The sequence below is a fragment of the Chrysemys picta genome, chromosome 3 (genome assembly GCF_011386835.1).
Source record: "Chrysemys picta bellii isolate R12L10 chromosome 3, ASM1138683v2, whole genome shotgun sequence".
Lineage (NCBI taxonomy): Eukaryota > Metazoa > Chordata > Testudines > Emydidae > Chrysemys > Chrysemys picta.
The window spans coordinates 208,650,227-208,675,664 of NC_088793.1; the positions used below are offsets into that span (position 1 = coordinate 208,650,227).

At 47.7% G+C, this 25,438-nt stretch overlaps 1 protein-coding gene across 18 annotated transcripts in view; it reads left to right on the forward strand.

Annotated features, from left to right (window-relative positions):
• Window positions 1-25,438, forward strand: part of GALM (galactose mutarotase) — a 69,001-nt gene that overhangs the window by 29,397 nt on the left and 14,166 nt on the right. For 9 of the 18 annotated variants that reach the window (XM_065590867.1, XM_042852726.2, XM_065590876.1 and 6 more), the window contains 4 exons: window positions 9,860-10,077; window positions 14,545-14,699; window positions 19,204-19,410; window positions 22,263-22,344. In XM_065590867.1, coding sequence (XP_065446939.1) covers window positions 9,882-10,077; window positions 14,545-14,699; window positions 19,204-19,410; window positions 22,263-22,344 — 640 coding nt within the window. In that variant the 5' untranslated portion in view covers window positions 9,860-9,881. Of the gene's footprint in view, window positions 1-7,158; window positions 7,327-9,474; window positions 9,677-9,859; window positions 10,078-14,544; window positions 14,700-19,203; window positions 19,411-22,262; window positions 22,345-25,438 lie in introns of those variants that run through there. The other 9 variants (XM_065590864.1, XM_065590863.1, XM_065590873.1 and 6 more) reach the window with 3 other exon arrangements.

Here is a 25,438-nt window from a genome sequence, read left to right on the forward strand (position 1 = left end):
GCTGGACATAGACATAAACAGAGAGAGTCTGCAACACAGAGTTTATAATGTCGCTAGACAAAGGTGGGGAGACATGTCTGATCCGTCGGCTCTTCTGCAATTACTAGTCAACAACATTCACTTTTTAAGAAATAATACTTTTCTTTTAGAGTTCCCTTCTCTTTTAAAAACTTGTTGTGAAGTTAATACAGACATATTTTATGTCATAATTTTTTTTGTGCGCAAACCAGCAAAAGGAATAAAAGTCAAGAGTTAGGCTGCAAATTTTATTCACACAGATATGCACACATGTGGCAATACATGTACCACCCTACACAAAGAGACACCGTCTCTTACACACATACAATGCATGTATGTACACACTTGCTGTTAAGGCTGATTCCCCACTCTGGCACTTCGAGTGCAGAAGGTGGGGGCCCACAAGGATTTTAAAAATTAATACTGGCCACTTTAGGCTTGTATTAAACTTCCAAGGTTACAGCTTTTTTTTGACCTTGGATTGGTAGATGCTGCCACCACCCAAGTGCAGAACCCCTTTGAGAGCCCAGGAAGGCGCACTTGGGAATTTCTTTCTGTGGGGTACCCTCAAGGCCTTTCACACACACCCCTCCAGGGAAGAGCTGAGAAAGAAAAAAAAAAAGGGGGGGGAAATTAGCTGTTGCCACCAGCTAATTAAACAACATGTGCACAAACCTTTTAAGAAACAAAAATCCAATTCTGTTTTTAAAAAAAGATAAATTTTATTTAAAAAAAAAAAAGAAAGAAAATACATCTGGAAACTTAGGCTATTGCTAGATTTTAAAAGAATAACTACAAGGATTAAGCACCAAGAATAGCTTTCTTGGCTTGGGGTCCCGCTTAAAGGTTACAAACAAAACAAAAGCACCTGGGGTTAGCACAGAGTTCACAAGCCATAAAGAAATAAAAAGAGATAAACCGAATCACATCTTTTTAGACATTTTCTGATCTACTTACATATTTGGGGTTTTAAATGAGTAGTTTTTAGGTATGATACTGAGGATTTGTCATAACTGGCCCCAAGCTGTTTACAGCATAACTGCCCTGTCTGACTCTCCCCAGAGAACAGACAGACAGACAAAGGGGAAGTCTTTTTTTAATTTTAATTTTAAAAAGTTCTAGCCTTCCCATTGGCTCTTTTGGTCAAGAGTCCACTTACTTCCTTTTACCTATGCATAGCAATGAGACTTTTTAACCCTTTACAGGTAGAGCAATTAGAGAACAGTTACTAAGAGGGATTTTATAGCTACTGGCTGGCTGGGAGTCCATAAAAGGTACCCCCCCCCCATCATTTATTACACTTACCTACACAGAGACACTTTTTCATACACTTTTCTGGGGGCTGCCTAAATCACCCAACTGGGAAGGGAGGAGAGTTGGCTGGAGGGGAAAAGGTGGGGTGGAGGAGAAAGGATGGGGAGGGAAAGAAGCCAAGGATGAGAGCAGGGTGCGGGTGAGAGGGGGCAGTGAAGGAGAGAGGAGGGGTGAGGGGTATGTGGGGTGGATGGGGATGCATGGGGAGGCAGAAGGCTACAGGTGCATGAGGATATGGGGGGCACACGGGTGTATAGGGACATAATGGGAGTGTAGCAGTGTATGGAGGTGGCAGGGGTGTGGAGGGTGAGGAATACAGGGGTGGCAGCTCTGGGAGGTGGAGAGGATGGGTGGGAGAGCGCTGTAAGAGGTACAGGGCTGGGATGGGTAGGTGTGGGGGGCAGGATAGGATGGGGAGGGATGCAGTGAGGGGGATGGGGGGTGGGACGGGGGCGGATGCAGTGACGAGGGATGGAGGTGCGGGGGGGTTGGGACAGTGATGGGGGGGATGGGGAGGGATGCAGTGATGGGGGATGGGGTTCGGGAGGGGTTGGGACGGGGAGGGATGCAGTGATGGGGATGGGGTTCGGGAGGGGTTGGGACGGGGAGGGATGCAGTGATGGGGGATGGGGTTCGGGAGGGGTTGGGATGCAGTGATGGGGATGGGGTTCGGGAGGGGTTGGGACGGGGAGGGATGCAGTGATGGGGGATGGGGTTCGGGAGGGGTTGGGATGCAGTGATGGGGATGGGGTTCGGGAGGGGTTGGGACGGGGAGGGATGCAGTGAGGGGAGATGGAGGTGTGGGGGGGTTGGGACGGGGAGGGATGCAGTGAGGGGATTGAGATGCAGCCCCATTCACAGCATTCAGAGATGGGGATACACATAGATTGAACTCCTGGGTGCTGGCAATGGGGTGACAGATAGACCGCGGATCGCCGCAGGGCATGCGCCGCATCTCAAGCCCAGCCATGCAAGGAGAAGGGGCTGAGCAGCAGCGGGAGAGGTGCACACCACGCCACCCCTCAACAGCCACCTGCTGAGCGCTCGGGAGTCGTGCTCACACTACTTCCTCTCCTGCTCTGATCCAGCCAATAGGAGCTGCAGCTGAGGGCGGGGAATGGGGCAGCATGCAGACCCCCCTGGCCACCCCTAAGGCTAGGAGCCGAACATGCTGGCTGCTTCCCGACCTGGGAGCCACGTGGCATGGTGGCTAGCAGGGAGCCTGCCAGCCCTGCTGCACGGCACCGCGAACTGGACAGTCAAGGGCCCAGTCAGTGGTGCTGACCGGAGCCTTCAGGATCCCTTTTTGACCAGGTGTTCTGGTCCAAAACCGGACACCTGGTCACCCTACCCTGCTCCCAAGCAGCTAGTCAAAGTTCAGGGCCCTGGGGATGGTCCAGTTGGAAATAGAAATTGGTGATAAAACTGCATCAATGAAATACCTGACTTATTTACAAAGAACATACAAAAGTCCTGTTTCTCTGAACTCTGAAGGAACCAGGAACAAAGGGAGCAGTTCCTCCCTCAGTCTCCATGTGACTCAGTGGTAGGAGTGAGCTGGCAGATTATTTCCCATTCTGGTTAACCTGTAACCAGAAGACACTTGAAAATTGTAAATCGCTAATTTATGGTATTTGATCAAATATAGTACAATGGTATTGCCACCCACTCACTCCTTTGAGCATCACTGTGGGCCCTTGTATGTATGGGTGGGGAACACAGAGAGCATGAATGAATTACTGATGATAATGTTAGATAAGCAGATGAACCCAGACCCTCCTTGAAATGAATCATAGAACTAAATCAGAATATCAACTCCTTTAATGTTACAAAAGCCACAGTCTCCATCACCACTTCCTCGCCAAGCTACAGATCACAGAGCACGTTTGCTAATCACAAACAGTTCTCCTAGTGTCAGCAGTATAGAACAGAACATTAGAATTCTCTATTACATTCTATAGGATGGATCCAAAAATCTAGAGAAAGGTTATTATTTTCTATTAAATTGGAAAAGTGTTGAGAGTAATTTCTATAGAATGGTGTTACATTTTCTATAGAACCTTACTGATTTAATCCCTATGCAGTTATATAGGACTTTTCCACAAGGGTTGTCCCGAATACGGGATTTAGCAAAGCGCTTAAACTCCATTGGAGTCTATGGCATTTAGTCATGTGCACAGGGGCTTTGCTGAATAGGGATGGAATTACTGTGATTTGCTTTGAGCAGGGGGTTGGACTAGATGACCTCCTGAGGTCCCTTCCAACCCTGATATTCTATGATGGTTCCGGGAGGCGGGGGGTGCCCAGGATGTGAGGCACCTCACTATCACCTGCCCTTAGCAACTCAAGCACTCCCTTCTCAGCCCACGTAGGCACTACTGTCCCTCCTGCAGGTCAGCGATAGGCACAGTCCAACCCCTGAGCCCTCCAAGCATCCTCCTACAGTGCCCAGTCCCTGTGCCACGGGACACTCACAGCATTGCCAGACCCGCTGTTCCTCCAGGAACGGCACCGTGTCCCCTCAGTATTGTCGCTCCACTTCACACACAGCACTTATCATCTTTTGTAGTGAAAACAAGAATAAGTTTATTTAACAAAGTATGGAGATGGGAGAAGAAGCAAGTCTGATTAATAGAAAGAAAGGGTTACATATAAAATAAAATCATAACATGCATTCTAGAACCTAAGCTTAACTAACAAGATGCCCTCTGTCTGTAGTAAGGTCCTGCTTCCCCATAGCCCTTCTCACAGCATTTATCAGTCAGGATGGCTGAGACCCTCCTTTCATAAGAACAAACCTTGTTCTGGCAGCATGTGTCCCTAAATGAAGGATGCCCAGGCATCTCTCAGCACCTCTAGACCTATTAGACCAGTCCTTTGTTCTTCACTAGTAACCAGGGTTCCCAAACCCCCAGCTGTTCATCTCTTTCTGTTAACTTTCCTCCTAAAGTCCAATGGAGCCCACTCAAGCTTCATCCCCCTTCTTAATGCCTGACTCGGGGCTCACTGAAGAACAGTGGAAAGACTCCCATTGATTTAATGGGCTCTGGTTCAGGTCCTTAATGAGGATGGGCCGGGTCTCAGAATGGGGTAACAAGAACAAATCCCAGGTTACCTCAGCCATACCGCTAAAAACCATCCTCTGGGAAACAACCCACTCCCCAGAGCTGAGCTAACTCCACCCACATACTCCCCAAATGCCTACCGCATCAAAGCCAACAGCCTTCTCATTCCAGGGTATCCAAACAAATAGCCCCCACAACCCCCCCTTCTGCACAAACAACCCACCCGAGCAGCTCTCTGTGGTAGGGCGTATACCCTTTCAGTGTGCCCCCAAGGGAATCCCACAGCCCTTCCTTCTGCTGCCCCACTCAGAGGCCCCCCCTGAGCCAGGCAGTCTGTTCAGAATCAGATCAGGGGGACAGTCAGTTGCGAGGGGCTGTCAGTCACAAGGGAGTGAGAGGCAGGGGCTTTGCCAGGACAGGGAGCTCTGGGGAAACAGGAGCGGCCCTGGTTATTGGTGTGGAGTTCACTGACCGGACGCTGCATGGCCAAGGACTGTGGGTGAGTTTGAGTTTTGTGGAGTAAAGCAGAACTTCTTAATACCCAGAGAGGGATGTTTATGTTTGATCCGGTGCCTCTTGTGACCAGTCTTTTTAGTCACTTGGGCCACGGTGTGTGGAGGTGGAGTGGAGAGCTGAGCAAACACTGGCTGAGCTCTGTTGGTCTCCTGCTCCCAGTCCACATCACTCCCCGCCCTGGGGACACCCAGCCACAGCCTTGACTAATCCCAATTCAGTGCTGGCCTCAAACCCACCAGGCAAGGTACCCCACTAACTGGAACACCGCAGTTCCCCATCCAGGCTGAGTGGTGGGGCCTGATGAGCACTACAGAGGCTGGGATGGACTGCCCCAGACAGGGGCATGTGGATTTGAAAGGGTTCTCTTCCCACCTGCTTGTTGGAGAGAAGTGGCAGGAAGTCTGCAGCCTCAGGTTGTGATGTTAATGAAATTAGGGGATGATCCGTTGGCTGCCATAATACCTCGCACACATTGCTCTTCCTCCAGCATCACCACTCAATGAATATCTGTTTGTGTTACCATAGTGACTGCAGCAGCAACATCTGCAGCCCACTCCTGATCATGGTACTGTCTGTCATCAGTTACATTGGCCAGCTGGTCACCAGGCCAGCTCCCCAGAGGCTCTCCTGCCTGCAATAGGATCCCTTGCTTCTGCAGTTTTGCTTTTGCCTGGTTACCTAGTTGCTCCAGCCAACATGCTTGATTGTTCTTGTCTAGATCAGCTCACTATCTGCTCCTGCCCAATCCACTGGTTCCTCTCCCCTACCTGTGTTTAGCCAGTATCTGTCCTCATCTCAGTACACGGCTCTTCTCTGTGCCACTTTCTCCTCCTCCCTCCATCCCTTTTCCCCCTCTCCTTCTCTCTTGCCCAAACAAGTCCACAGCCCCAACCCTTTCTCTTACTGTCAGGGACCCAGGGCTGAACAGACCCAGCTCATTGCCCTCAGCTGATTCAGCTAATGAACCTGGCCTCCTGACTGGCTGAAGGCTCCTGCAGGCACATTCTCAAACCCTGCAGCAGGCCTGGTTGCTCAGTAGCATTTCATCCCTGTGGCTATGGCCTTGGTCCTGGTCCAGCTGATGCTCTGACTCATTCCCTGGACTTGGTAACTTGACTCTTGAATTGGGCTCTGGTCACTAGGCCTGGCTGCCCTAGTTCCAACCAGCAGGCCAGCTTCCTCTCCTGACAAGGCACAGCCCCATCCATAATACCTCAGAGTCCTGGAAGCAGGGCCTGTCCTTTTCTTTCTATTCATAGAGCTAAATCCATCTCTTTCACACCCAGATGTGTACCCCAACCCCCTTCACCTTCCAGTCCATTCAAGATACTGCTGCTAGGGTTGTTTCCCTGGATCATTGCTTGTCTGTGCTACTCAGCACCAGTTACCACCTCACCATCACCTTAGACTCATCAGGGATCTGCAAGTCTCTGATTGGTGAAGTGAGGGAGTCAGTGCAATGGGGCCAGCCTTGAAGGCCCAGATGTCAGTATGTGTGGCAAGCTGCTCCATACTTCCATCCATGCTGTGTACTATGCATGGGATGTCCTCCCGGAATTAACCCATGAGGCTACTGCCCTCTTTCTTCAAACCCCAGACTGGCTGTTACGTTTACAGGCAATAGGTAGGGCTAGTAGGATATTTTCCATCAAAACTGGTTTTTGACAGAAAATGGGGCAACCTTTTTTCCCCTGCAAAAATTGTCTTTTCCATGGAAAATTTTGACCTTTCATCAAGAAACCAAAGCCCCACATTTTTCAGTTTCAATGAGAAGTTGAAGATTTCTGTGGAGAATTTCAACAAAAACTAGTTTTTTTTTTAACTTCTGTCAAAATTTTTCCATGAACACCCTTTCCCCCATCTTCTGTCCAGCTCTAGTAATAAGGCAAGTGGGGAAAGCTATATTTATTTCATATTCTTCTAATGCTCCTCTAGTATATGGGGCCATCAGGCTGCACAGTAGTGAACTATGTAACCACATGATCTTAGTTTTGTTATCCTCCTTGTCCTTCCCTCCTCTTGACAAAGACACAAATGAATGTGACAGGCAAGTCAGTTGTTTGGGGCAGGAACTGTCTACCTGTGCACTGATACAGCTCCTAGCACAATGAGACCTCTATCCTGATTGGGACCACAAGGCACCTCCTATTAGAAAGGATAAATCATCATGATAATGTAAATGCAAAAAATATCAACACGGTGACTTACAAAAATCCACGTCTCCCATCCATTTCCAAATGTGTAGCCATTATGCAACTACATCTATAGAAGTACACCTCTACTGCGATATAACGCGACCTGATATAACACGAATTTGGATATAACGCGGTAAAGCAGTGCTCCGGGGAGGCGGTGCTGCGCACTCCGGCGGATCAAAGCAAGTTCGATATAACGCAGTTTCACCTATAACGCGGTAAGATTTTTTGGCTCCTGAAGACAGCGTTATATAGGGGTAGAGGTGTATATGTGCCAGATGTTGTTGCTTGTTATAAAGACTGTCAGTGTCCATGCTTCACAGATAATCAAGTTTATAAATTTAATAAAATCAATAACAAGACATTAATTGACAAAAGCCTCTGTTTTTCATAATGATTTTATTTTGATTTACTCTATGCTGCAACCCAGTCACACCTGCTTGATTTTAAGTTGGGACTGCCCAAGTGATATTTTAAAGACCACAAATGCTGAAAACAATGGAATCTACTAGCTAAGGTCCTGATCCTGCAACCCATGTGAATGGCCCCTTTGCTTTACTCCCATGCGTAGCCCCATTGATCTCAGAAGAGCTACTCATGTGAGTAAAGTGATGCAGGTGTTACACGATTGGGGCCTAGGGATATTTCAACACTTATTTTACTCCCTTAATGTCATACTTCCTAGAAATATCAAGCTGTTTACCTGCATGGTGCTTAAATAATGCATGGCAAATACTGCCATGATATGGGAGAAGAGTATACCTTGTCTCTCCAAAAATCTCAACTTCAAAGGAGTTAAAATCACGGTTGCCAATTCTCACGGTTTTATTGTGAGACTCATGATATGTAGTATGTTTCTTAATTTCCAGCTCCTGGAGTTCTGTGATTAAATGGGAATCTCAGCTTTCATTTAAAAATTAAGTTTCCAGCCTTCAATTGTGGAGAATACCTTGAGAATGTGACCCTTTAAAGGCACAAACCCAGAAGGCAAACAAAAAAATCCTGAACATGTATTATTTTAATAAATCTCATGATTCTGAGGCCCTGACTTGTGATTGAGAATACATGGGGGTTGGCAGTGCTGAAGGAGAGTGTCCGCAATGTGATTTCTAGTACATATCACTTCCAAGTCATAGCAGATCGCCTTTCTTCTCCAGCACAGACAAGTTATTGTTGCCAATGCTCACAATTCTATTGTGAGGCTTGCCATATTTGGTGATTGTCTTAAATCCCCAGCTGCCAGAGTCAGGTGCTTATGGGAGAATCTCAGCTTCCTTTTAAAACAACAGTAAGTTTCTAGTAGGGTTACCATATTTAAAAAATAAAAAAAGAGGACAATCCACGGGCCCTGGCCCCGCCCCTTTCCCACCCCCGCCCCAACTCCGCCCCTTCCCCAAAGTCCCCGCCCTAACTCCCCCTCCTCCCTCCCAGCCATGCGAAAAGGGCTGCCCGAGCTCTACCGGCTTCACGGTTTGCCAGACAGCCTCCAGACCCTGCGCCCCTGGCCGGCGCTTCCCCAGCGCAGCTGGAGCCCGGGAGGGGAAGCGCCCAGCCGGGGGCGCAGGGTCTGGAGGCTGCCCGGCAAACCACGAAGCCGGTAGCGCTCGGGCTTCGGGCAGCCCCTATGCCTCCGGACCCTGCGCCCCCGGCCGGGCACTTCCCGTCCCAGGCTCCAGCTGCTCTGCTCCTCCCCTGACTCTTCGGCTCTGTTTAAGAGCCGAGTTGCCCGAGTGCTACCATCTTCGGGCAGCCCCCTTGCCTCCGGACCCTGCGCCGCCGGAGCAGAGCAGCTGGAGCCTGGGAAGGGAAGTGCCCAGCCGGTGGCTGGGGTCCGGAGGCAAGGGGGCTGCCCGAAGCCAGTAGCGCTGGCTCGGGCAGCTTGGCTCTTAAACAGAGCCGAAGTCTGAGTCAGGGGAGGAGCAGAGCAGCTGCGGGAGAGGAAGTGCCCGGCCGGTATTTTTCCCGGACATGTTCGGCTTTTTGGCAATTCCCCCCGGACGGGGGTTTGATTGCCGAAAAGCCGGACATGTCCGGGAAAAAACAGACGTATGGTAATCCTATTTCTAGTCCTCCTGATTGTAGAAAAAAACTTGGAAATGTGATCTGAGTGTATCCTAAAAACTCAAATGCCAGAAGGCAAATAAAATGAGCCCACAATGTATTATTTTGTAAGATCTCATGATTTTTAAGCCAGTCTGGTGATTTTGAGGGTCTGACTCCAGCTTTTTGAACCCTGGGGGTTGGCAATCCTGCATTTTGAAAGTCTCTCTTCTCTTTTATTCCAGCTCAGATTTCTCAAAACTACAGGCCACAGCCTACAGCGCTCCCCCTCTTGGTGCCAGCAGTGTGAACTACATATCCCAGCATGCAATCCTCCATCTGGAGTTGAATGGCTGGCTGCTCATGTTATATCAAAACCAGCATTGCATGCTGGACCCCGTAGTGTTTACCTGCTTGCTGAAATGGGATAGAGCAGCTGATAGTCGCGCTGTAGATGAGGTTGCAGCTTAGTTTTCGTTTAGCAGAATATTGGCTGGCCTCCCTGTTTCAGAGAGGGGCCAGGAAAACGTACGGGACAGTCTATCCCTGTCTGTTCTGGCTTGGCCCGCTTGGGGGAGGATCATGTGATTTCCTGGCTCCAAGCTCTGTCCTGTTTGCAGTGTGTTTTCTTGCTCCTGCCTCTGCTTTCCGGATTTCCCGTCCTCAGCCGTCTGCTTACCTTGGTGTTGTGGTTTCTCTCTTGTTTTCCAGAGACATCCAGCTGTGGGGAGAAATGACAGAGGTGACCAGAGAGGTGTTTGGACACTTGCCCCAGAAGGGAGGAGGAGGGGCTGTTGAAAAGTTCCTGCTGAAATCAGACAGAGTTCAAGTGGAGATTATCTCCTTAGGCTGTATAATCACTGCACTGGAAACCAAAGGCAGGGATGGGAACCTCTCTGACATTGTCCTGGGCTTTGATCGCTTGGAAGGTGGGTTTAAATCCATTTTTTTCAAAGACAATATGCATTGACCTAGCTTCTTGATTATTTTCTTTCTGATCCTTTTCTAAGGCACCTCTCACTGGCCCCTGGTTCTCCATGGCCCTGCTCCCAGCTTAGTCCTCTACTGTAGTGCACAGGGGGTGCAAAACACTGCCATATCCCAGTGGTGTTGTGTTCCATCCACCCACACTGGTGTGAGTGACTATGGGCAAGGCAAAGGAGAGGTTTCTATTTCAGTCAGTGTGTGTAGGGGGGGAGAGGGGGACTTGCAGGTTGCCATTTGCTTCAGTGGAAGCAGGATCAGACCCATATTACGCAGAATCTCCACCACAAGAGAAGAAAAATTTCCTTCCCCAGTCCAGAAGGACTTTTTATGTTTAGAACAAAGACAATCACAGCACAGCATCTGGGACTGTACAATTAGGAAAGAGATGACTAAGGAGGGATAGGACGGAGGTCTATAAAATCATACTGGTGTGGAGAAAGTGAATAAGGAAGAGTTATTTACCCCTTCACATAACACAAGAACCAGGAGTTGCCAATGAAATTAATAGGCAGCAGGTTTAAAGTAAACATAAGGAAGTATTTTTTCAAACAACACGCAGTCATCCCATGGAACTTGTTGCCAGGGGATGATGTGAAGGCCAGAAGTATAACTGGGTTCAAAAAAGAATTAGATAAATTCCTGGAGAATAGGTCCAGATGGTCAAGGTTGTAACCCCATACTCTGGGTGTACCTAAATCTCCAACTGCCGGAAGCTGGGATTGGACAATGGAGGTGGAGCATTCAAAATTGCCCTGCTCTGTGCATTCCCTCTGACGCGTCTGACACTGGCCAATGTCAGGGACAGGATACTGGGCTACATGGACCGTTGGCCTGATCCTGTAGAGTCATTCTTATGGCAATGAGATACATTATAATAATTTTGATTACTGTAGCAGCTAGAGGCCCCAATCAAGAATGAAGCCTTGAGAAGGAGGATGGTCAAATGGTTAGGGCACCAAGCTGGGACTTAAGAGATCCTGGGTTCAGTTACCTGCTCTGCCACAAACTCCTTTTGTGACCATGGGGAAGTCACTTAGCCTCTCTGTGCCTCAGTTCTCCAACTGTAGAAGGGGATAATCGCCCTGCCCTGCCTGATGGCCGAGTTGTGAGAATAAATGCAACAGCATGTGAAGTGCTCAGATATGGTGATGGGAGCCATAGGAGAACCTTAGATAAATTGTGCTAGGTGTGTACAACAACAAAATGGCATAGTCCTTGCCCAGTATGTAATCTTTACCTCTTAGCACCAAGTGTCTCTCTGTCGGTTGCACTGGAGTTGCCCCTGATTTACACACCTATGCAAGTGAGATCAGAGTCAGGCTTGCGAAACTTGAAAATGGGGCAGGGACCATGTTTTTGTTTTGTTTGTACAGCACTTAGCATGGTTCTGGTCCATGGCGAGGGCTCCTAGGCACTAGGGCAGGGGTAGGCAACCTATGGCAGGCGTGCCAAAGGCGGCACACGAGCTGATTTTCAGTGGCACTCACACTGCCCGGGTCTTGGCCACCAGTCTGGGGGGCTCTGCATTTTAATTTAATTTTAAATGAAGCTTCTTAAACATTTTAAAAACTTTATTTACTTTACATACAACAATAGTTTAATTATAGACTTATAGAAAGAGACATTCTAAAAACGTTAAAATGTATTACTGGCACGTGAAACCTTAACTCAGAGTGAAAATGAAGACTCGGCACACCACTTTTGAAAGGTTGCCAACCCCTGCACTAGGGTCATACAGATAATTAATAACGCTATGAATGTTGTCAATCCCCGGCTGCCCCTGGCTGCAGCAGCAGAACTGGATGCTGGGGATGGAGAGGTTGGGGACTTATCGATCAGTTCAGGGTGGGTGTTCCATGTGCAGGTGGCAGTATGGATGCTGGCACGAAGGTCTGTGTGAGAACTGACAAGGGGGCGGAGGAGGCTGGCAACCTTGGCTCAGCAGAGCAGGCGGGGTTGGTGGACAAGAGGCGGGAGTGGGCATGCAGTGAGTGCAGAGTCACGAAGACCCGTGAAGTGAAGACAAGTAGTTTGACCCCAATGTGGAGAAAGAGGGGAACAGGTGAAGAGGCTTCAAGAGGGGGCAGGCAGGGTAAGTGATCCAAGCAGTTGTGCTTTGTATGGAGAGGAGGGACAGCGATGTGGATGGTAGAGGCCTGAGAGGACAAGCCTGTATGTTCAGGGCTCTGGGAGCGAGGGATGTGAGTGGACATTTCTGACTAGTGCCTTACTAGAGTGGAGCTAACAGGCCTGTCTGTTACTCCACTGAATCTAGTTCTGAAAAACATTTAGCTCCTGATTCTGCCCATCTTGCTCATGAACTACAATGGAGCAGTGCCACTGAAATGAATGGGATTCCTCAGACTAGGGGTTACTCTGCATTACGTTGAGCTCGGTCTTTGGAAAGCCCATGAAATAAGGCTTGACGGAGAAATGGCTGCCTTGAGGTCATTGTATCCCTAAACAGATCTGAGCCAGGCACAAAGCACACATGAGTGCACTCAGTCCTGCAATAAGCAGCTGATCAGTCACCACCTGACTGCAAATAGGCGCTTTCTTCCTGTTTTTAAGGCAAATTATATGAGCCTCTTGGAGCACCATGGAGTGACCACTGAGAGCAGAATGCCCCAGCTGTCACATTGGGACCATGTTCTCGCCTCTTCCGAATACTGAAGAAGCACTCCGAATGCTCGCTTAGCTCCAGAAGGGAACACACACTCCAGGCTTGCTGGCAGCTCCCTGGCAGACACACATCAGACTGCTTTTATTTCATGCATTCCCTCCATTTTGTTATCTCACAAATTTGCGTGAAAGTAGGAGGCCAAATACTGCTTTCCATTCTCGATGGAGAATCTGAGAGCAGAGCAGAGACCATGTATTAATCTGGATTTTTGCCCGAGGAATGGAGTAGATTTGGATGAATGGGTTTGGTTTCTCTGGTTAATAGGGTGCGTTTGTTACTATGGTAGAGCACTAATTGGTTTCTGTGTAGATTCTAATTTTCAAACCGCTCTAAAATCCACATGCGTCATTAGGGTGGCTCAAAAATTGGCCTGTCAGTTCAGAGTCTGGGTAAAGTCTGGGGTGAGAATTTGGTGACAGTGGATGACCGTGTTCTCTAGAGTACAGACCCCCTCATCCCTTCCCCTCCCCGCCCCAAAAGGAAAAACACCTGTTTTTTAAATGGCAGCCTTCTCATAATGCACAGATATGGACCCGACAGGGGGCGCTATCCCCCCAAAGCCCCCTCACTGCACTGCCCTTGTTGAGACCTAGCATCAGCACCAAGAACTTTTTAGCTTGAATACCTGCAAGTATTGGAGTTTGCTTTGTGAGCTCACCTGCTGTGAGCCAGGTTCATCTCTTGCAGCAGAGAGTGATTGTTAGGGAGACCTTCTCACACAATATACCACAGGGGAAGGGGAACTGAGTTGGGAGCTAGAAACTGTGAATTAAAATTTCTTCCCCTGACTCTGGGAAATATTTCTATGCATTTCATAGCTCTTAATAGTAACCCAGGCTGCCTGTATCCCTGTCCTGAGAGGAGATGACCATCCTTCCCCTATTTAGCAAATAAGCGGCTGCTCAAGGGCCTTTCAGCCAAAGCCAGGAATAGACCCAGTCTCTAAAGACTGGCCCAAGGCTCCTCCCCTCAGCCATGCCGCCCTTTTAAGTGAATCTGCCAAGTTGGCTTGCCCTAGGCGGCAACAACATAGTGTCCGTATATTGATGGTGAATAGGGCAGGGGCTGCAAGCAGCAAAAAGATGGTCTTGTGGCTGTGCAGGGTACGGGGGCTCAGGAGATCTAGTGTCTGTCCTGGGCTCTCCCACAGCCTGCCTCTGGGATGCTGAGCAAGCCACTTACAGCAGTGTGTTTTGGAGGTGACCACCTGGCTGAGATCTGCGTAGAGAACGCCTCACCTCCATGGTATTTAGCAGGAAGGATTGCCTTGTGGCTAATGCATCAGCCTCATGCTCCAAGTGGCTACATTGGGTGGGAAGTGTCACCTTAGCTCTCCATTTCCTGGCTTTTTAACATGTACATCTTGTTTAGGTGGCTGTTCTTGTAAAGGAACCTTAAACTCCACAGTTCCTTGTTCGGCAGCCATGAGTTTTGAGGACTGAAACTCTCCCATTCTGGAAGGGCACGAGGAGTGCAGGGCAGTTGTTTGGTGTGATGGAAATGGGCATGCACCTCCAAGATGCGCCATTGGGGATGCCTTCTAGAACTCAAATTAGTAAACAAATGGAGACTTGCAGACACCTTCTACCCTTGTCTTTTTGCCAGGACTGTTTTTCCCACCCCACCCCACCCCCAATCCAACTTTCTGAGCTCCATCCGCCTGGCTCTAGGGATCACAGTCAAACTAGAACTTCGTTTTGAATGATGACTCATTTATTTTTGTTAGGTTATGTCAACAAACACCCCTACTTTGGAGCCACAATTGGGCGAGTTGCTAACAGAATTGCTAATGGGAAATTCACGGTGGAAGGAAAAGAGTATCAGTTGGCCCTCAACAACCCACCCAACAGCCTGCATGGAGGGAACAAAGGGTTTGACAAGGTAAATCTGATCATGGTCAAACTGATTCTAATCTCCCTTGTTTTCAATCAGGAGCATCCTGTTAAAGCAAGAGGTTGATTTTAGTAGCTTTATCCCTGTGTTATTGATGTTTGAGGACAAGCTTTCTGTACCTTGAAAGTTGACACTCTTTCCAAATGGCTTCCTTATCACGCTAATATCTCCTTCTTTTATAATGATCCTTCAGCTCTATACAGTTAAAACACCCAGTCCATGCAATTTGCACCAAGCAGCTTTTACAGCTGGTAAGCTGCCCCTAATTAGAAATATTGTCTGCTGCAGACTTGGCCACTACAGCTGGTCTGGGGCTGGACTTTACCTGCTGGGTTGCTGTGGCAAGCCATTTCTCCTCCCTGTGGCTCTGTTTCCCCTTGCTCCCCTTGCCACAGCAGGGACCTCTTCAGTTTTAATTTTAGCAAAGACATCTTTTATCCCAAATACTAATTATACACTGGAGTCAAATGGATTCTAAAAAAAACTAAATAAGGAGTTTTAAACAGTGTAAGTCTCTTTCCCAGTACTTGTCTACATTTGAAAACTGTCCAGGGTTTAAACTCAATTGGGTGTGCTCAAGTTAACAGTGCTGACCTCTGTGGCTAGAGTAGACAAGGACTGGATGTGTCAGCAGTGTAATAGCTGTTAGCCATGACTAGCTGAGTGGTGTTGAGCAGAACCACTTGTCATCTAGCTGGCCGCAGTGCTGTGGTCAGCATGAAGTCATCTGATTCCCAGGTTCCCAGGCAGGTTACTGTATAGCATTATGTTCTTTCTGTTTGGAGAGATGAACAGTCTTTATTACAAGTTTGAGATATTTTCCTGAAATATCTTCCAAATATTTTCTATGAAACCCATTTTTTTCACACTTACAAATGTTGTTGGCTCTGTTCTTTTCAATCAGTTACAGAAATAACTGTGTATAGCATTAACAACGTCTGCTCTCAGAGCGGGCTCATGTCCTCCAAAGTGCAGGAATTAGCAGCTTTGCATTGAGCACCCACGTTTAAAGACCAAGATAAAGTTTAATGCCAGGTATCCCCATTTTGTAAAACACTCTTTGCCATTATTACTATACTTCCCATACAAGTATCAACACAGCTGTTTTGTAACCTGTATTGGCTGCCTTTTAAAAGACCCATTTGTGTTTGATCACAACCTTGTTTTGTTATCTGTATATGTATTTTGTTCCGTTTCTAAAAATGATAAGTATACAAAACTTGGACTGTAAGCTCCCTTGCGGCAGAGACTGTCTTTTTGTTCTGTGTTTGTGCAGTGCCTGGCACAGTGGAGTCCTGGTCTATCACTAGGGCTCCTAGGTGCAGCGGCAATACAAATAGTATCATTTTCCGATATACACATGACCTCAATCACTCAGGTCCAGCCTCTTGTCTTTTGGGATGTCATTAGAGGCTCGATCCTGCAGGGTGCCCAGCACTCTGGTCCTGATCCTGCAAAGTCCATAAGCACCAGCTTAACTTCAAGCACAGGAGCTGTCCCATTGAATTCAGCAGGACGACTTATATGCTTGAAGTTAAGTATGTGCTGAAGTGCCTGGCTAAATCAGGAATAGAGTACTCAGCACCTCTTAGGATCAAGCCCAATTTCCCTAGGGCGTCACAGTGGTGCTGGAACAGTTTTTAGAGTGGGGGCGCTGAGCTGCGCCCCCCCCCTTACCCATGTCTGCGCCCCTCACCACTCCCTCAAGCTGGGGCCAGGAGTAGGGATATGGCTTCAGGAGCGAGGGATGCAGACAGGGTAAGGGGGCAGAGGCTGGGGTCACAGCTGGGGATGGGTGCGGAATCCCGGGCCAGGGTCAGGAGCAGAGCCCCAGCCATGGGGCTGGCCGCCTGGATCCTGGGTGCCGGGCCAGGCGTGGGGCCTGGCGGCTGGGACCCCTGGTTGGCGGCCGAGACTCCAGGTATGGGACCAGCGGCCGGGACTGGGGCCAGCAGCAGAGCCCCTGGGTGTGGGGCCGGCAGCTGAGACCCTGTGCAAAACCTGGGGGTGCTGCAGCACCCCCTGCACCCGTAGTTCCTGCACCTGTGGGGCTCCGGCTGCCTTAGAGCCTTCATGGATGGGAAAAAAAAACAAATATTTAATTTAAAAAATGAAGTAGAAATATATGTACATTTAATAGCAAATCCTCTCAGACAGTTGTTTTTGTCCATGAAGCTGCTATTCTGGGCTTGGATGGCTGTTAATGGCTGGTGGGGTTTTGTGTGCTTGTGCTTTTCTTTTAATCCTGGGGGGCAATGTTCAACAAAAATTGTCAGTTTTTGCGGGAATAGTATGCTGATTTGGGGGGCCAGAAAACCTTAATGATGTTTTTTTGAATAGTCACTTCAATGAGATCTCCCCTTCAGCTAGTTAGTGTGTATGTACAGGCTCTAATAGGAAGGCCTTTAATCACCCAAGAAGTGCTGTTACCACAGTGCAATAGATGTCATGTTACCAAATAGTCATGTTATCAAAGCAGTCGCAGTATAACCAAAGGCCAGATCCTCAGCTGGGGTAAATCAGCATAATTCCACTGAACTACACATTTACATCAGTGAAGGATGTGGGCCAAAAATGCATAACATTTTTTCCTACGGTTTCTCCTACTGCACAATGAAAATGTCATCACTGAAGTCTTAGCGGCAATAGTAATTATGCAGTAGTACTTATTCTAAACATGTAGGGTATTTTTTTTTTAAACGTTCTCTGAAGATTATTTTAAAGAGTAAAGAAGAGATTTCAGGACAGAAATTCAGCCTTGCAGGCAGGACACAATGTCCTGTGCTGTTGTTAAACTGACAGCTGGGAGAAGGGAGAGAGTAACAGTAATTTTTGTGACTACATCTCCTACCACCCAGACCGCATGATAAATAATGTTTGGCACTCCAGAAAGCTGGTAAGAAACTAATGTTGCTTTCCTGGTCTGAGTTATATGAAATAGGTCAGGATTACATAAAATTACATCCTTGCCATCTGAGAAGGCGTTAGTAGCCACTGACTGCAGCAGCTGTTTTTACACTCTGTGACATTGGACTCTCATTTCCCCACTAGCTAGATTTGTCTATCTCCTTCCTTCTCTGTATGCTTGCTGTGGTATAGCTGCTTAGAACCCAGGGTCAGCAGTTGTAGCAGTCCCACCTGCAGAAAGGCACATTACAGTTGACCCAGACATGGAAATCAAATAATCAGGTCAAGACCACGCACATCTGCAAAGAGAAGAGCATGTGAAGGGCCTTTCAGCCATGGCAAATAGAGAGCAGGTTGATGTAACTTCATTCCAATTAGAAGGAAGCTGACTAGGGAACTTGGAGGATGACACTCTAGGTGGTATGAGAATACTGCGATTCAACTAGTTATTGATCCTGTCTGTGTGTCCAGAGAGCTCTTGCTGTGAGTACATTGCATCTCACAAGCTAAGCAGGATTGGGCCTAACTGTGACTCCAAGGGACGTGCTTCAGCACAGATGATATTCCTTGCTCTGTGTTGGTCACGTACACGTGCTTTCGCATGGTGCCGTGGGAGCATGGCACCTTTCTGATGTGATCCTAACTGTTTGTGGTCATTCTGGGTATGTCTACACTGCAAAAAAAGACACATGGCAGAAAGTCTGAGTGCAGGTCAACTGACTTAGCTTGTGGGGCTCATGCTGCATCGCTGAAATAGCAAGGTGGACGTTGCATCTTGGGCTGGAACCTGGGCTCTGAAACCTAGCAGGGGTGTGTGTGAGTCTCAGAGCCTGAGCTCCAGCCCGAGCAGAAATATCTACATGTCTGTTTTTAGCCTCCTTGCCTTAGCCCCGTGAGCCCGAGTCAGTTTACCTGGGCTCTGAGACTTGCTGCTGTGTGTTTTTTTCTCCAGTGTAGATGTACCCTAAAGATCCTGTGACACTTATTAGAGGTTTTGAGAGTTATCCCTAGTGCTCTGATTGGACTCCAGCTTTAGTTGTTCTGTTCCTCCAACTTCTCCTAGTCATTTCAGTTGGATACAGTGTTTGTTTTCACTTCCTATTTTAAACTGTGCAGCTGAGGAGCTCCCACCCCAGGATTGGGCTAAGTGATCCCTGAATGTAGACTGTAGGACCTCTAGATAAAATGCAGTCTATACATTTGTTTTTAGATTATGTATCTGAAATATACAGGACCTTGAGGAAGTGGGAAATAATACTGGTTGGCAGCTTCTTCTTCCTGTGTTAAATCCAACATGTAGCACGAGAGAAGAGTGTTACTCAGTAAAATATTATGATTGTCACTTAGGAGCCTCAGTCATGGATCAGGACCTTATTGTGGTAGGCACTGTACAAGCACAGAACAAAAAAGGCCCCTGCCCCAAGAAGCTTACTGTCTAACAATGGTTTCTATGTCGCTGCGGCTGTAAACAAGAATTCTGAGAAATGTGTTTGTCTCCGGAAATGGAGCCATGTCAAGTATCTTGCATGTGGTGTTCCACGGGGGTAGAGAAATGAAATGAATGTCAACAAAATTGTTGTTGCAGGTTCTCTGGACCCCAGAGGTGCTGCTAAATGGCATACGCTTCTCCAGAACGAGTCCAGATGGTGAGGAAGGGTATCCTGGGGAACTAAAAGTCTGGGTGACCTACACGCTCGATGGTGGGGAACTAGCAATAAACTACCGAGCTCAAAGCAGCAGCACTACTCCTATTAGCCTGACAAACCATGCCTACTTCAATCTAGCAGGCCAGGTAAGATAATCATCCTTGGTACCTCTCATGCTTTGGAAGCATGACTGAATTAATCTCACTAACCTAAATGCCTTGTAACTCTCTCATGAGCTACGTTGTCCAGTGATCTTACTCTGCTTGCTATAACATCGGAACAACTAATACTTTAATACATCGTGAGGGGAGGGGAACCAAGAGCCATGTGCAAGTTGGGATAGAATGAAGGAGGGAGATGCTGGGGCTATTTGTGGTGTGGGTGGTCAGAAAAGCCCAGTCCAAGGGGGTTCAGGGCAATTAGGGACATGCCCTGCTCAGGGAAGTTAATTTAGCACCAGGAGAAGCTACGGTGACTCTTACAGTCTGTTTGGATTCCCAAGCAAGTGCAGAAGGGACTGCGTACAGGACAGTGGCCTGTGATGTACAGAGCAGACTGGATGAGCACCTGGTCTTTTCTGGCCTTAAACTCCCTGACTCTGAGAGAAAATGAAGCTTGTTGGGGTCACCACCACTCATGGCTTTTGGGAAAATGGCTCTTTTCTATTCCCCATTGTTTCTGGGCCAGGAGACCCAGAACAACCCAACCAGCTAACAAAGCGTTAAATAACCTCTGTTTCAGTGATGCAAGTGTATCCCAGTGTTATGGGTACTTCACTTTGTGCTGACACATCCCTTGGTCTGACCTCATTCTACTAGTGCCTTGAGCCCCAGATAAGATCAGGGCCCCCACACTAGGAGCTGTAGACAAATGTAGTGAGAGAGTCCTGGCTCACAGTCTAACTAGACAAGACACAAAACAGCTGGAAGGCGAGAAAAACAAAGGCATAGAAAGGGAAAGTGAATTGTCTAAAGTCACCCAACAAGTCACAGCAGAGATGGGAGTAGAGCCCATGTCTCTTGAGTCACCGTGCCCTGCCATGTGGACCACACTGCTTCTCAATTACATTTTGCTCTCATTACATTTATAATCAGGCATGAAGCCAAAGGTATAGAAAATAATTCTCCCAAGTACTGCTGTGCAGTGAGGATAGCATCTGATAGCATTGTTACATTCTTACACTTAGATAACAAGGCTCTTTGAAACATGCTAGATAGAAAGAGATATTTTAGAATGTCTGCGTAATTTAACTATATCAATGCCATTGTTTTAACAACTGCAGTGTAATCATCAGTGTATAGTTAATTGGTTAATGATAAGGCAAAGTAAACAAATATAATTTGCAGCATAATCACATTTTATGGAGCAGACATAACACCTGGAGTGTGTGTGTCTCTGTGTGAGAAGTTGTTACGCTGATTAGAAAGTGACACACATATTTAAGGGCTTGATCTTGCTCCTATTTCCGGGGGGGGGGCGCAGTTTGCAGGTTGCCATTCGCTTCAGTGGAAGCAGGATCAGACCCATGCTTACACAGAATCCCCACCACAAGAAAAGAAAACCTTCCTTCTCCAGCCCAGAAGGACTTTTGCCCTCTAGAACAAAGACTGCCAACCACAGCACAACATTCGTGACCCTGACACCTTCTGATCTACTTTAGTGCCTTTGCGGGGTTACACTTTAGTTTTGCTTTTTTGATGATTTGTAAAAGCTTATTTAGGGACTTTCGGTTTGTTTGTTTTTTGAGTTTTTGTTGCTAAACAAATGTTATTTACATACTGAAATAAAACAGATGGTTTGTAAAACCTAGACAGAATGTGCTTTATTTGTTTCTGAAAGATAGCTGGGCTGTTATGGAATTTTGGGGGTAAGACTTGGAAAGTGTACTGAACCCCCTTCACTGTGAAAGCTAGATAACGTTGACTTTTCTTAGAAACAGGTATAGACCAATAGCCATTGGCAATATCAATGGTAAAAAACCATTTTGCTTTGGGATTTACAGATTTAATTGGGTTAGGCATTTTGGATACAACAGCTGCACAAGCTAGAATTACTTGATTTAATTTTTGATAATTAATAGTAAAATGCCATGACCCATTTGGTTTTTGTACTAGCCAAATTAGAGAATTGCATACTGAAGAATACTTATGGATGATTTTTTGTTGGAGCAAAGATGTAATGGTTTCAGCAATATGAGGATTGGCCTGATACGGGAAAGGATTTGGGGGATTGGTTTTTTTTTTTTCAATTTTAACAGTTACTTTTATTTTTTTACACTTATGCTTTTGTTTAGCAAAAGCATTAACTTATTTAGCCACAATTGCCTGCGTCTTAGCTTTTTTTTTTTTTTTGCGCAATTTTTTTAACGTACAAACACAGAACAAAAAGACAGTCCTTGTACCAGAAAGCTTTCAGTCAAAGACCCAGATCCTCAAAAAAAAACCCAGTGGGAGTTAGGTACCTAAATACCTCTGAGGATCTGGCCCCAAGAAAGTGTCTACCTTAGGTTTTATATGGGACCTTCCCTAGTAACTTTCCTGTGTGCACTGGGGGAAAAGCAATAAGGAAGTGCAGGACAGGCAGACAGAGGTGAGTGCGGAAACTTCCAGCTCAGTACAGTTGGCAAGCTTTTCAGCATGCCCACTGTACCAGTACATACAAGCTGTCATTCTGACAAGTAGTCTGTTCTTGACTGTGTATAGAACATTGATTAGGCTGTGAGTGTATCGAGCAGTGGAGTGGGATTAAAGCCTTGGGATTATGAGGGTTGCTTTTGCCTCTCTCTGCTTACTGGGTAACGTGGAGACTGTGCAAGTTATAGGGAAGCTCAGAGTCACTAACGTTTGAACGCTGCAATCCAGCGACATGGGCTCTGCTGGAGTTTGTGGTCAGTGTCCATGTGGTATGAGAACTGCCAGTGGAAAACACCCTGCACAGGTACCTGGACACATGTAAGGGGTACAGTCTAAGTGTAAACATTTCTTTCATTGTCTCCTAGGGATCACATGATATCTACAACCATATGGTCTCCATAGAAGCAGACTCTTACTTGCCTGTGGATGACACCCTGATCCCTACTGGTTGGTGACTTTGAGAATTGCATTTGTTTGAGGGGAGGGGATTTCATAGCTCAGCGGGAGCAGGACTGGCTCTAAGGCGAGGAAAGTCATTCTTAAACCTTAAACCTTGTTCCAGTAGAGTAATGGTTTGATCCTTCTGTTAGCAAACAGGAGTGGCATGAAAGGGGGTCCAAAGCCACATGACAATAGCTCTCCTTGCATGAGGCAGCTCTGCAGTTTGCACAGAACTGACCCTTGTCTCACCCAAACCTAGTTGGAGAACGATTCCCTAAGCCCTGGTGTGACTGATTGCGTTGGCCTTGTAGCCCCCATTATGGTGCTGGTACCTGCTCCATGGTTAACTGAGGTTTCAACGGATGAGCCTGATGTTTGGCCTCCATTTAAAATCCCCCCAAAAGCTGCATGTGTCTCCAAATTGAGAGGTTGTATTTGCGTCCCATCTGGGATCCTTCCATCAAATTTGAAGAGATCAGACAAAGTTCTGAGGGGATCAGTGGCATTCTAAAAATCTAACACTTTTTTCCATGTACTGCACAGGAGAGGGCTCTGTGACCTCATGTGTATGCCAGCTAGTGAGTCACATGTCCTCTGTACAGCGACACACTAGCTCCGTGTCTAAAGAGCTCATGTGCCTAGGCCATGCAAAGAGCACTTGGTTAGGTAACACATCATCCTGCTTTGTTCCAGAGATGTGGGTGTGAAACAAACTACACAGCCATGTGTTCTGAGATGGACATTTTCCATATGCCACGTGCAAGGAAGAAAGTTGCGAGGTTGCTTTCACCACAGGGGCAGAGTTAAGGGGATTTGGCTGCCTTAACTGTGAATTTCTCTCCTTTCAGAGGTTTGACTATTTTGGGAGCTCAGAAACCCAGGAAGTTCTCAATTGTCTTTTAAATCTAGCACCCTTGAAAGGTAATTTACATTCATACCACTGATAGGTTCCTGCAACTTTCCTCAGTGGATAAAGCTCAGTGTGAGTAGCCACAGGCTGACTCACCACTCTGGGCATGTGGTGAGCATTCCCGCATGGGGCAAATAAATGAGGTAATTAACCAATAAAGAGGGTGGGTGATTCAGCTTCTCATCAGAGGACAGTTACTGGAGAGACAGGAATGGGGAGGCTGGAAGGCAGGGCCAGAGAAACCCAGGATCTTCAGGAGGTGAGATCTCTTCCCCCCATCATGTGTCTGGGGAGAAGGGAAAAGCCTCATGTTGTGGGGAACAAGCCCTCATATAGCACCTTGTAAATGAAGCACACAGGGTTGAACTTGCCATGGGAGTGTGAGAGGACTGTTTGCAGAGAGGAATCCAGGGTGAGGGACTTCACTCTGCTACACATAGGTATGAGTAACTTCATCCGATCATCTCGGGGCATCATGGGTCTCCATACTTCCATTGTGTAATGAGTGGGGAGGGGAAGCCAGTGAAGCCCTTTCTGCTTGTGGGTACCTGTGGGTATGTCTGTGTTGCAGCTGGGAGCAAGCCCCCAGCCTGGGTAGACAGACTTGCACTAGCAGGCTAAAAACAGTTGTGCGGACAGAGGCAGAGGCTCAGGCTCACTGCCCCCCTAGGCTTGAGCTTGGGTGGCCAGTCCAAGTCTCCACCTAAGCTGCAGTGCCAAAGTCCCACAGCTGTTTTGAGCGCACTAGCCCAAGCCACGCCAGCACAAGTCTGTCTCTCTAGCCTGTGAGACTTGCTTCCAGCTGCCTCTCATGTCCTTCTCTCCCGCCGTTCTCCCCACCTGCTTCCTCCAGCCCGGCTGCTTGTGCTGTTGCCAGCTGAGCAGCTCCTAGTGCTAGCACCTGGTTCCTTTTCCCCTTTCCTTCCTCTTGCAATGCCTGGCTTACTCATGCTTGTCTAGCAAAGTTTTCCACATGATCTTGAGGTCCTACTATTCCCATAAGCTGTGCCTGGATAATCTGTCCCTCAAAGCCTGGCCATATTACATGATGGGAATCCCAGGTACAGTCTGATTGCTTTGTTTCACATGGGATGGGTCAGATCCTCAACTAGCATAAATCAGCACAACTCGATTGCTGTGTCACTGGGGCTACACCAATTGACACCAGCCGAGGAGCAGGCCTGGTAGCTTGTATTATGAAGGACTGTCTTGGTGCTGAGCAAATTAATTTTTTCAAAAAGGAATGAATTAAATGCTGAAAAGTTTGAATCGGTCCCAAATCAATTTTAAAATTAAAAGTAAAATGTCAGAGCAGCCCAGGTGCCTCTGAAGTGTCAGGTGCCACAGCAGGGAGAGAAGAATGTGGCGTTTTTCTCCTCGAATTGTTGCTGCCAGCCAGGCCTGTTTCGGGGGGAGGGAAGAGCAATTGCCCAGGGGCCCGGGTGATTTAAAAGGGCCCATGGCAGTGGCGGTGGGAGCCCCGGGCCCTTTTAAATCATCCGGCCGGCCACAGGGCTCCTAGTCATGTGCAGGATGGTACCGGCAGTGGTGAAGGCAGCCGGGCGGTTATGTGGAAGCCCTGGCCGTGCCCATTGACTGTTCTGCCCTGGGGCCTGGAATTGCTGTCGGCGGGCCTGCTGCCAGCAAAGCACTGGCAGCTAAACCTCAATGGAAACCACCAGAGCCCTCCCTGTCTAACCTCAGAGACACTTAAATACAATGAGCGCTGGTGGGTGATGGTCACACACTGTCTGGATAACTGTGTACAACAGAGGAAAGGCGAATCCTTTAAAGTTTTTGGCGAGGTCTTTCCCCGTGTGGAAGTCTCCCTGTTCCAGGGTTTCTCCGTCAGTCTGTTGATTTCAGTGGAGTTCTGCTGAAGTGAATTGGAGTTGAGCCAGGCCCCATGTTTCTAGGCCTTCAGGTTTTCGTTGCATAAACATCCCACTCGAGTGTAAGCCATGCTGCAGCTTTCTCCATGAGGGTGCGGTGCACAGTTAGGCCTGCAGGGGGTGCACCACTCTACCTGGCTAGGGGCAGCAGCATGGAGAAGGGAGAGGGAGTTGTAAAGGCCCTGACTGAGTTGTCCAGGCGCCTTGCTCCTCTTGGTTGAGGGAGAGCAGGAATTAAATTTACTGGGTTCTCTGTGCCTGTGTCGTCTTCACTTGACACCAGCTGAGGCCAGACCTA